Source organism: Sphaeramia orbicularis, chromosome 1 (genome assembly GCF_902148855.1).
Source record: "Sphaeramia orbicularis chromosome 1, fSphaOr1.1, whole genome shotgun sequence".
NCBI classification, from domain to species: Eukaryota; Metazoa; Chordata; class Actinopteri; order Kurtiformes; family Apogonidae; genus Sphaeramia; species Sphaeramia orbicularis.
Window position 1 is genome coordinate 46,015,852 of NC_043957.1, and position 12,074 is coordinate 46,027,925.

A 12,074-nucleotide genomic window follows, 5' to 3' on the forward strand; every position below is an offset into this window, starting at 1 on the left:
GTATACAAACAAGAGTACACACAAGGACAGGACAAATGCTTTGTCTCTTTTGACATCTTGATGTTTGTTTAAAATTTTGTACTGTATACTCAAATGTTGTTAATAAAGTTATTAATAAAAAAAAAAAAAAACAACAACACAAGGACATGACCTCTATTTGTCTATGGAAACGATATAAACGGTGGTTAAGGACAGAATGAGTCATGAAAAACGTTTGTGATTCTCACCTGTGGCACTGTAAATATAGAAAAACACAAAATAGAATAAAACAAAATTATTTTGTGTTTTTCTATATGTTATTGTAGTTATTTATATCTTTTTTTTTTTATTCTAGATACTTTTTTTTGTTAATTAGGCAATTATTGTATCTATTCTGTACTGATTGCTTGTCAATATTAAGTTTACTTCTTTTGGGTAGGGTGGGATTGTGGGTGGGACCAAAAAAAAAAAAAAAAAAAAAGAAAGAATGGAAGTCCTTTTGGTCACATTGCACTGTCATACCTGTGAAATTACTTCCAATAAAACAAGTTAATAAAACAAAAAGAAAGAAAAACACAAAATAACAATAAAACAACTTGGTTGATATAAATAAGGTATAACAACAGCAAAAAATAGTTTTCATAAGTATACAATACATTCAATGAAACAAGTAACAGAAGACATTGCAAAAATATTTATATAGGGGTAGCATTTAACAAACAATAAAAAGAAAATTGATGTAAATGAATACAAAAACAAAAGCTGACCTGATTTTTTTCTCCTAATTGTCCCCTAATGGGCTCCGCACAAACATACACATTTATTAATTTTTTTATTTATTTATTTATTTATTTATTTATTTTTTTAATTTTGCGCACAATAATAAAACAAACATTAGGACAAGCAAGATAGTGCAGGTGAGATCAAAAAACCCCATCGGCCTTAAAAAAAAAATTACCTTATCTATTATATCATTAGCATAAAGAAAGACAATAAAAATAAAACAATAATAGACTAAGTACAACGAAAATATAAACAAAGAATAAAAGAAAGAGTATGTGTAAATGTGTGTAAGGGTGGGACAGTGTATGTATGAGGAATATTTGAATTTGTTTAATCACAAATGTCCATGTCCTAAGCCTATACTTGACTAAGTGAAGTAGACCAAGATGTGATTTGAATATAACTGTTCCATAGCTGAGCCCCCCTGAACCTCAGAGAGAACTGATCACATCCATATACACAGTGCTTAACAAATGTATTAGACCACCACCCAATGTCAGGTTTATTTCACAGCCACACTAAATTGTCAGCATTAAAAATTACCGAAATCATGTTTTATGTTTCTGTAAGCATTAATACACCCATATGAAGAAGCTCTTTATCTGAAATGATAACTTTGATCCTAAAATGTATTTATTATGCTCTCCATGAATTTTCAAATTTACTTTTTTTTTCCACAAAAAAAAAAAAAAAAACTTGAAAAGATTTAAAGCACATTATTATATCTTGGTTAAGATATCAAATTATGGTCTTTCACTTGCATTTCTGAGCAGTTAGTTTTGGTGGCTGAATGTTATGATTAATTTGTGAAGCCCAGTGACACGGCTCGAATTTGGGAATAAAATTGTGAAATCAGTCTGAAATTCTTCATTCCTGTTCAAAGTGGTAAAACATCAGGTGCTCACTGACAATGAAAGAGTCTCATTTAATCACTGTCATCACAAGGCTGTGTTGTCTCTGAGACAAAGGCAGTCTAATAAATGTGTTAACCACTCTACAGATAGATAGATAGATAGATAGATAGATAGATAGATAGATAGATAGATAGATAGATAGATAGATAGATAGATAGATAGATAGATAGATAGATAGATAGATAGATAGATAGATAGATAGATAGATAGATAGATAGATAGATAGATAGATTAGAAATAGAAATTCAAGTATATATATACATCCATAGGTAATATGGATGGTATGCAAATAACTATAAACAAACATCAGGTTTGCATAAAAGAGAGATACATAATTTTAATTTTAGTCCAAAAAGGAACACCAACATCGGAAAACATGTCCTGCTCATATTTGACAGATTCATTCAACCTCAAAGAAAGCCAAAAACCCAATACAAAACTTGAGGAGATGAATTTCAAACTGACTTTTAAGTGGTTTACTGCCAATGAATATTTGCATGACTATATACTAGCTGAAGTAGAAATAAAGTCAAGTTTTTAAAGCATTTTTACACATTATGGTAGCAGTCTGTGCTTGTTATCATTTGTAGTTCGTGGTCCAGTCCAGTAGGTGTCGCCCTAACATTTCCTCCGCAGTAAAATTCGTGTCACCTAGTCTCTTTGTCTGTCGGTTCACTTCCTTGCTAAGGGAAGCGTCCTCCATGGTGTCATTGTAAGTCTTGGAGGTTGAATATCTTTGAAATAAGCGATGTCTGGATACACGCCAGACGAAAAGCTCCGCGTCGAGCAGCTTCGAAAGCTCCGGAGGCAGTGGCTGAAGGACCAGGAGCTGAGCCCGAGGGAGCCCGCGGTACAAGCCAAACCTCCGGGCGCCGTCGCTAAGTTCTGGGCAGGTTTTCTGGAGCCCAAGAGCCTGTGGAGGCTTTACGTGAGTGCTCAGTATATGTGGCTAAAGCTAGCATGCAAACAACAACCACAAACCAGAGCATACTTACAAAATACCGTGGAAAAAAGGAACGGTTTTCATGGTGTATGTACTATTGTATGTACTACTATTGTTTTCTATATATGACCGCTAGGCTAACTGTTAGCTTGATGTAGTAAACTGTTTATTACACCAAACGTGGCGAATATAGTTGGACCAGGTAGCTTTACGTTGAATGGCAGAGTTGTTTGTGTCTGCAGCCTGGGCTTAGATTTAACATATGGATCATGTAATTGTAAAATCCTGTATTTATGCTATAGTTTCCACTCACTACAGAGATAAGGCTCAAAAAGCAACATGCACAATGTCCTATCAGACCCACGTTATTGAAAATATGACCGTATGTTATTAGACCCCAGGTTTTCGATGGTAAATTAAAGTAACATTTATGTATCTAGCACTTATCACAGAGAAACCTCACAAAGTGCTTTACAGATTAAAAGGATACAAAACAGCAAAAAATAAATAAATAAATAAATAAATAAATAAATAAATAAATAAATAAATAAATATATATATATATATATATATATATATATATATATATATATATATATATATATATACACATACAAAAGGGTCATTCCATATGAAATCAACAGATTTTAAGAAAATTTCCCACCCGACCCTCTCAGATTTTTCTGAATTTTTACATACTTATAGAACATTATATATGATGGGAAAATGCAAAATTTCAAGGCTTAATTGTAAATAGTTCCAAAGTTATGACCATTTGAAGTAGGTAGAGGTACCCTAAAATTGCGACCGAAATTAAGACTTGAAAGCAAGTTGTGCTTGGTGTCAAAATTTAGGGCAAGTCCTGTACTTTCACATGGTGTCTTCTATTTTGTGATACTACCTATCCTACATGCTGATATTGACCTTTGAATCCGAAGGTCGGACAGATATTTTTTATTTTAAGCTGTTCATATATCATACATAACATAACATAGGACCTTCATTTTACACAGATCCATTCCCTAAGTAGCTAAGATATAGCACATAAAATTTCTAATGAATATTATGATTATTTTTTGTGTAATGAATGGCCAAATGTAGCATTTTAGAAGTTTGTGATGGATAAAATCTCAACTTTGTCATTCTCTGTAACATGCAATTATAAATTTTAAATAAATATTTTCACATTTTCTGGACTATAGATTCCTGTGAAATGATTCTGAAAATTTCAGACCTCTAGCTCTTGTTGTTCAGAAGTTATAGAAGCCTGAAAATAGCCGAAAATTTCAAGTCTTAATTTTGGTCGCAATTTTAGGGTACCCCCTACCTACTTCAAATGGTCATAACTTTGGAATTATTTACAATTAAGCCTTGAAATTTTGGATTTTTCCATCATATATAATGTACTAGAAGTATGTAAAAATTTAGAAAAATCTGAGAGGGGCCGGTGGAGACCACTTGATGAAATTATATGGAATGACCCAAAAATGCTTTACAGATTAAAAGACATAAGGCAGCAACACAAAAAGAATGTAAAATGCAAAAATATAAAATATGAAATTCTATAATAAACAATAAAATCAAGGAATACCCATAAAAGTAATAGAATAAAAGTGTGTGTTAAGATGCCTCTTAAAAAAAAAGTTGGAATCTGCTGCTTGTATCTTAATCTGTTATCAATAAATAAATGTGTTTACATCATTATTCGTTGCTTAAAACAAACAGGTTGCAAATGTTTGGATTTGCAGTCCTGTGGCATTTTTTTGCTTTAGATGTTATACGTAATGTAAAATGTTTTTGAAAAGTTAATTGAAGGTGTCTCAACTTTTGCCATTCTGGGCCATTTTTAACAATGTTTTTTCAGTTATTTATGTGCCACAGAAACCTTAATTAGAAGTCTATAAGGTCTTCGCCACAGTATCTTTGCGTAACAGTAATACCAGTACAACAAATTTATGAAACAAGCATGAATGCAACACAACAACAAATATGCATCTGCCTTTGTAACTGGTGAAATGTCCTCTTCATTGCCAATACCTAATGTCAGTGAAAAAGACCAGTAACTACCAATACCAATGTTCAGCCAAACTGCCCCTGCATCTCCAACCTGTTGGTTAAATTGAGTCAATATTCTTGTGTTTAAGTTGATCTGTAAACCTGTCCTACATGATTTGTTTTTCACCTTCAAGTTTCTTACCTGCCTCTTATGTGTCTCCCCTTTCAGACCTACAAATTATACACAGGTGGAGTTTTCACATTAACACGGCTGTTAATACCTGCATGGATTATCCACTACTATGTGAAATACCATCTTTCTGTAAGTTACTTTTCATATTGTACAATAAAATGTGTTAGTGTGCCAAATTCCTGTCATATGCTATAAATATACTATATGTTGTGTTTTAGTTCTGTGAATTTCCTCTCATTAGCTGATATTCTGGTTTTGTTATAATTCTGATATTGATTTACATTTGGAGAATGCTTTCATATAACTGTGGACACACTAAATAACAGTTTCTGGCTTGTTTCCAAACAGCAAAGACCATATGGTATTGTGGAACTGAAACCCCGCCTGTTCCCAGTAAGTATGGTTTATGTAGCAGTGTATTGTTTTCTGTTTTTCGTCCTGATTTTGTTTACATGTACAGAAGCTTGGCTTTATCTGCCATAGCCATACCCTGACCAATGTGGCTCATCATCGCACCTGAAAGTGCATCTTTCCTGAGATGTTCCACTAGTCTAGTAGAAGAGCTACCCTTTGATATGTCCTGAGAGAGTGAATATTTCATCCTTGTCTTTGTACCTAGGGTGACACCATCTTGGAGACGGGTGAAGTTGTTCCAGATCTCCCTGAGACCCACAGCCATCACTGAAGCTGAAACAGTTCAATAATTTCCTTGAATTTCTGTTGTACAAACTGTGTATATGCCATTAAAATATTCTAAGTCATTCATGACTGGAGTTTTGCTTTAAAGAAAAACAAGAGAATGAACTGCAGAATGAACACAGACTTTTGACATTTTAACTACATTTGGCTGATTATACAGAGTATATAACTTACTTTTAGTGGAATAAGTTTTGGAATACAGTAGTATTTCTTGTAGTACAGTATTTTCACAGTTTATATTAGTGCTTTTTCTTAAATAAGTGATAAAAATATATTGTATCTCCTCTAGTGGTTTAAGTGTCACTAAATGCTGACTTTTGTCTGAGCAGGATGATTTGTTAAGTCATCTGCCACATGCCAAAGTCACTGAGTCTTTCATCAAAGTGAAGTGAGTAAGTCTCAAATCCTAAAAAATTGTGATGAATGTTTGGCTTAAAACATGTCAGGTGTCTGAAGTCTCCAATGTCTGGCTTTTTGAATATCCGTTCCAACTTGAAATTTGACTCATGCCGATCTAGTTCTCAGACCTAAATTTACAGAAAAGACATTTGAGAAATGTATGTTGGGGATGCTTAATGGTGCTGATTTGTTGAGGAATAAAACAAATACCAGTTATGGGCTCTTTGCACAGCTTCACTACTTCCTGAACCTAAAGCAGCTCCTTTATTTCCTGTCTTTCATTACACTGGTCAACAACAAATTTATTGTTTAAGTTTTTTGAACTGATTTAGGATAATTTTGGTGTGCTGAATCCAAAAATCACATTAATTTTGCTCAGTCAGGTCAACTTTCCGAACTATGCTACATATTGGCTTTTTAACATTTTTGCTTACATTTATGGGCATTTTCACATCATATGATACAAAATTCTTTCATATTTCTTGCAATAAACGAGTTCTGAAGATCTTACTTTTGCCAATTTATGATTAATGTTTTTTTTTAATATTACAGGTGAATGAAATGGCTTCGACTAGAAGATCTTGCAAAAATAAGCCTGACATAGTCTGCCACATCTGCGGTGAATACACCATTGTACCTAACAGGAATCCTGTTAGAAAATGATTTTTTTTCTCTTAAAACCTATTTTGGGTAAGAACTATATAAAAAAAATCAGCTGATAAAGTCACAAAAATGTAATCAATTTTGTGAGAAGATCAAATTTTTCAAAATCAAATTAGCAAAAAAAACCCTGACCTGATTGCAAAAAACAGATGTCATTTTTGGATTTAGCGGTGCAAAATGGTCCTAATTCAGTTGAAAAAACCTAGACAACTTGCAAAAAACATTTTTTTGTAACCCAGTGTTATTTGACATACTGATAAATCCATGTGTGTCTGTTGTGACAACTGTGGTCAGACACTTGTGTCCAATAATGAAAGACAGGAAATAAAGGAGCTGCTTTAACCCTTTCATGCATGAATTGTGAGAACCTTAGTCAAGATTTTTGTCTTCAGTATTTTTATTCCTCCTTAGGCATGAAAAAAACAATGCGATCGAGTTTTTTTTTCCTATGGAGTTACAAAAATATCCATGCATTTAATTTCTGAAGTAAAGAAACATATGAATAAAACCCAATATCAGAAAGTGATATGAAAACTATGACATAAAAACATTTTTAATGCTGCTAGTCTGATGTCTTCTCACATTTTAACATATTCTAATGCTAATAATTACTCACTTCATGGAGATAATATGTAAAAAAAAAAACAAAAAAAAAAACTTCTTCTCTAACAAATAACAACTGATTTACACTTAAACATGTTAGTGCAGATCAGGTTTATCAAGTATAGCAAAGTTACAGTAATGGTCTGAATGTCAGTGTATGGGGTGGTGCTAAGTGTCCACTGTGTTGGCTGATATGGAACTAAAACAACAAAACCCATGAATATACAAGAGAACAGCTGGAGAAGAACTGTCCACTGGAGTGGCCTATACATGAAAGGGTTAAGTTCAGGAAGTGGTGTGGGGCTGTGCAAAGAGCTCATTGAAAACCATTTGTTTTAGTACTGAACTGTGAACTTTGTGTAATTACACCATGGTAGGCTAGGGGGCGGTAGTGGGAGCACAACACAAGTTATCAACCAGCATTAAACACGAAGAAGAAGATGTTGGAAACGTTACGAAGCCCAGACTCTGGACAGGAAAACACTTTCAGTAAAATAACTTGTTGGAAATGAATAGTTTCCTAAACTTGGAGGCCAAGCGGTTGTAAAATACATGAATGTCTGAGGAAGTCAGAGGTAAATATTACACAACTTTTTACAAACGTTCTGACTAGCCCTTACCATTTATGTCCTAGCCATATATCCTAGCTAACTTAGCTACTAGCTAACTTAAACGAAGCAAGTGAGCTATGTTTTGTAATCTAACAAGAAGACGCAGTTTTTATAGAGACGACATGAATAGTTTTCCGGTAGAGCTTTTTTTTTTTTTTTTTTTTACAAATGACAAATGAGGTTTATCATTTCAACACTAAAGTCCTTTAGTCTTTACCAATACTTTATCATACTTGTGACTTTTGTGAGAAGACAAACAGACGGTTTGTTAGGCTCCTGTTTTAGCCTGACATGCTAAGCTAAAGAACAGAAAACATGAACACGATCGACGGTTTAGGATTGCTGTAATTTAAAGTTTAATCGTAGAGTTATGTATTTCGACGAGGTTAGTTGAGCCGTAGCGTTTCTACCAAGAAGGAGTATGATTGAGAAATTGTTAAACATTTCTTGGTTCCATTTTGTACGACTGTAAGATTACTGTTGACGGTCACACCACTAAGTTGCCTTCTGTCATAACGATATAATGTAAGTGGTATATCAGTATTCATGATCGGATCGACTTACGTACCGACATTTCAACCTTGTGTATGATATAATTAAGTTAATTAGCCAGCTGTTATTGTGAAAGATAGATTCTTATTTTTACGCATTTGTACCATACTTATATACACACATACATACATACTCTGTTACACCGGAAACAAATATCGTTTTGTTTTGTTCTTATTTTTAGGAGTATATTGCGAATGTGTATCTATACAATAGGTGCAGATGATTTCAAGGAAAAGGCGACAACCTGTTACTGTTGTAATTACAAAGAATTGCTACCATTATTATGAAAACGGAAGTACTCTTTTATTATTTTGAAATGGTAAAAAAAACCTTATTGATCAGAAAACTTACAAATATCAGCCAACAGGTTATTTTGGGTATCTTTAGGTCTTGGCACATCAGTGCTTCAGTAAAATTTCCTGGTCTATAAAGACTTCACAGATGTTGGTAAATGCAAGGTCTGAATTATTTTTTTGTAACAATACTGTTTTCTCTTGTCAGATCATGTCAGCAATCAAGATGTTTGCCCTGCCACAGAACCAGAATAGTGGTAAAAGAAAAACTTCTGATGCAATGTCTGCAGAATTATCACCAGACTCAAAATGCCCCATCTGTTTGGATATTTTTAACAACATTTCCTACTTGGACCTCTGCCTGCACAAATTTTGTTTCCGTTGCATTCAGGAATGGTCCAAGAATAAAGCAGAATGCCCTCTGTGCAAACAGCCTTTTAATTCAATCTATCATACAATTAAGTCAGAACAAGACTTTAAGAAGTATGACCTGAAGCCTTCGGATACTAACTCTTTTGGGACATATGGGGGAGTGCGGTTTAGATACCGCACAACTCTTACCGGGGTACATCGACAGATGCAGGGAAGGACTACCACACCCCCACAAAATGGAATAATATTTGAGGCCTCTGCAAATCCTCGTCAGCCACAGCATGACCGTTATGTCAGGCGCATAATGATGAAGCTGGCTGCTAAGAGGAGAGCTGCCAGTGAAGGCAGGGCTGTGCAAAATGTTAGAGAGCAGGAAATGATTAACTTCAGGAAGGAGCTATACCGCCAATGTGTGAGGGTTCAGAGTGTTCGGGACAGTGGCCGGTCCAGAGACATTTCAGCTGAGTTCTACCGAAGAAATCCTGCATGCCTACATAGACTTGTTCCCTGGCTAAAAAGAGAACTTATGGTGTTATATGGGGCACATGGTTCTTTGGTCAACATAATTCAACACATCATCATGTCACGTATTACCCATCTTGACCTGGATGATTCAGCTATTCAGGAAGAGCTCCGTCCTTTTCTCCAGGGGTGCACAGAGCACTTTTTACATGAGTTCATCAGCTTTGCAAAGTCTCCCTTCAATATGGAAGCCTATGACCAGCATGCTGTCTATGACTTCCCAGCCCCCTCCTCCAGTGAAGACGGCAGCTCTAACTCATCAGTAATCGCCATCTCAGAGGATGAGGAGCACTTGATGGAGCTTGACCCTCCAGGAAATTCCACAGTGTCTACCTTGAGCCACTCTATGTGGGATGATGAGACGCCTGGGCCATCTTATTCCACAAGAGTTGAGCAGGGCAGGAAAGAGCGGTTGTCACTCCCAGACTCCGACTCAGACAGTAGTCTGGAGGACGACACACAGCCACAACATTTGAGTTCGCATAACCAAAAAGAATCAACTCAGGATGATTTCAATAATGACGAGTGCTTTTCCTCTGATAGTGATGACTGTGTCATTGTAGGTTTTGTGAAGCCAACAGCAGAAAGGACCCCTGAACTGGTGAAGTTATCCTCTGACTCGTCTGATGACTCTGCCTCTGAAGTGCCTCATTTACCTCAACACATTCGTTTCATCAGTCTTAGCCCTCCAGCTTCACAAAGCAGTGCTCGAAGTGATGCTGGACAGTTAGAAAAAATGGAAACAGACAGTGTTCATCAGTCAGAATCAAAAGAAAGGTGTAAGTCTTCAGCATCTGGCAAACAGAGAACGCGAAGTAAGTCAGAGAGAAAAAATAGAGGTCACAAAGACAAGAATAGATTTGATGGTAATAGTAAATCTAGACGGAAACACTATGATGATGATAGAGATCGTAATAGAAGGAGAAGGTCACGAAGTGGAGAGCACAGACACTCCAGCAGGAGCCCACCAGTCTCTCACAGCAGTGGAAGCGCCCTCTCTAGGGAGAATGACTATTCTTATTCTAGTAGCAGAGTCTACACCTATAGTAACTATAAAAGGAGGGACTGTGACTGGAGCCATAGCACATCTTCACAAAGCTTCCACTCACAATCATACAACTATTACAGCAACGATAAAGATGACAGAAGAATGCCTTACACTCAGAGCCGTTCGCACTATTACAGTCGTCACTCATATTCAGGTCGCCACTCATACTCGCGGTCCAGAAGTCGCAGCAGGGAATCTAGACGACAGGGCAGAGAACGTTCACGATCCAAGACCTATTCTAGTAATTGCTCTCCTTCAGTGAAAAGGAAGTCTCACCATGACAAGCCTGGGGGGAAGAGGAAATACAAAACCAGACATTTGGAGGAACCACACAAAAACACATCTTCTAGTTTTTACCCTGAATGTGATTCCTCCACTGCATTAACAAAACACAAGAAAAAAAGCAAAGATAAGCATCATAAAAAATCAAAGGAGGAATCTGCGAAGAGCAGCAGAAGCCTCAGTATGGAGCCAGGCAATGTGGAAAACTCTTGTGAAAGAAAGCGTCACCATAAGAAAAAAAAGAAACACAAGAAGAAAAGTAAAAGGCACAGGACTAATGAACACACAGAGAAACGCTCACCCACAGTCATCACCATTGAAAGTGATAGTGATTATTGTGTTAAGGACAGTGTCACCCAGGCCAGTCGCTCCAATACGGACAACTCCAAGAATACCAGTGATGATCCAGTTGAGCCCACCCCCCTGGACACTGTAGCATAATTATGAGGAGATAAAATCCCACTGTGGGGAGTTGACACAGATGGATTCACTCTCAGTTGCTAATGCCTGCCAGCAGTATTTTAGTATTCAGGATAAACTGAATAAACATATCTCTTTAATTACTACAGATGTTTATGCTGCAGTTTATGAGATGCTGGTGTATATGACAAATACAGATGTGTTGAGTTAGACTGAGTGTGTTTATTTACTTCATATTTGATTTTATATGCAAAATACCACTATGAACAAAGCAGAATGACAAAATCATCAGTCACTTTTCCAAGTTGTGTTATGGAAATTCATTTGTGTAATTTGGATATATTTTTTATTTTAAAACTGCTTGCAGGGAAAATGTTGATTACAGTGATTTTTTTTTTTTTTGTTAAAATATATTTTACGGACTAATGTTTACTTCCTCAGAGAGCACTACTTTTTAATATCAAGAGAAGTTCTTTGGATTTATGCTATTTTGTATTCAATTTTATTTAAAAATAAATTGCATTAGCAACTGTGGGTTGTATTATGTTAATGCTCATCTGTCTGCTGTCAGTATTTCTAAATACATAATTAGACTAGATGTTTATAAAGGTCCACCAAACTGTGTATTATGTTGCATTTTAAAGGAAAGTTGTGCAAGTTGTGAATTAAGGTGAAGAGAAGATTAAGGATTGAACAGAATGTAAACAAGATCATGAATTATGACATTTTATGTACAAATTTCATAAACTCCATTCCTGTACTTGGATAGTGTACCTCATTAACAAAATAATTTATTACAAAAT

At 35.5% G+C, this 12,074-nt stretch overlaps 2 protein-coding genes across 2 annotated transcripts; both read left to right on the forward strand.

Annotated features, from left to right (window-relative positions):
- Positions 1–2,330: 2,330 nt before the first annotated feature.
- On the forward strand, positions 2,331–5,568 carry ndufb6 (NADH:ubiquinone oxidoreductase subunit B). Its single transcript, XM_030149423.1, has 4 exons — positions 2,331–2,604; positions 4,844–4,936; positions 5,156–5,200; positions 5,427–5,568. Exons 1-4 carry the CDS (start codon positions 2,425–2,427, stop codon positions 5,490–5,492), a joined length of 384 nt encoding a protein of 127 aa, XP_030005283.1. The 5' UTR covers positions 2,331–2,424; the 3' UTR covers positions 5,493–5,568.
- Positions 5,569–7,607: 2,039 nt separating this feature from the next.
- toporsa (topoisomerase I binding, arginine/serine-rich a) lies at positions 7,608–11,805 on the forward strand. Its single transcript, XM_030144796.1, has 2 exons — positions 7,608–7,746; positions 8,836–11,805. The coding sequence occupies exon 2, from the start codon at positions 8,839–8,841 to the stop codon at positions 11,290–11,292; it is 2,454 nt and encodes an 817-aa protein (XP_030000656.1). The 5' UTR covers positions 7,608–7,746; positions 8,836–8,838; the 3' UTR covers positions 11,293–11,805.
- Positions 11,806–12,074: the final 269 nt, after the last annotated feature.

Bases quoted from the DNA above. Each gene is read 5' to 3' on its own strand.
- ndufb6 (XM_030149423.1), top strand. From the start codon at position 2,425: ATGTCTGGATACACGCCAGACGAAAAGCTCCGCGTCGAGCAGCTTCGA. The intron at 4,937-5,155 runs GTAAGTTACTTT...GTTTCCAAACAG, and splicing joins ATGTGAAATACCATCTTTCT to CAAAGACCATATGGTATTGT. The intron at 5,201-5,426 runs GTAAGTATGGTT...CTTTGTACCTAG, and splicing joins TGAAACCCCGCCTGTTCCCA to GGTGACACCATCTTGGAGAC.
- toporsa (XM_030144796.1), top strand. From the start codon at position 8,839: ATGTCAGCAATCAAGATGTTTGCCCTGCCACAGAACCAGAATAGTGGT.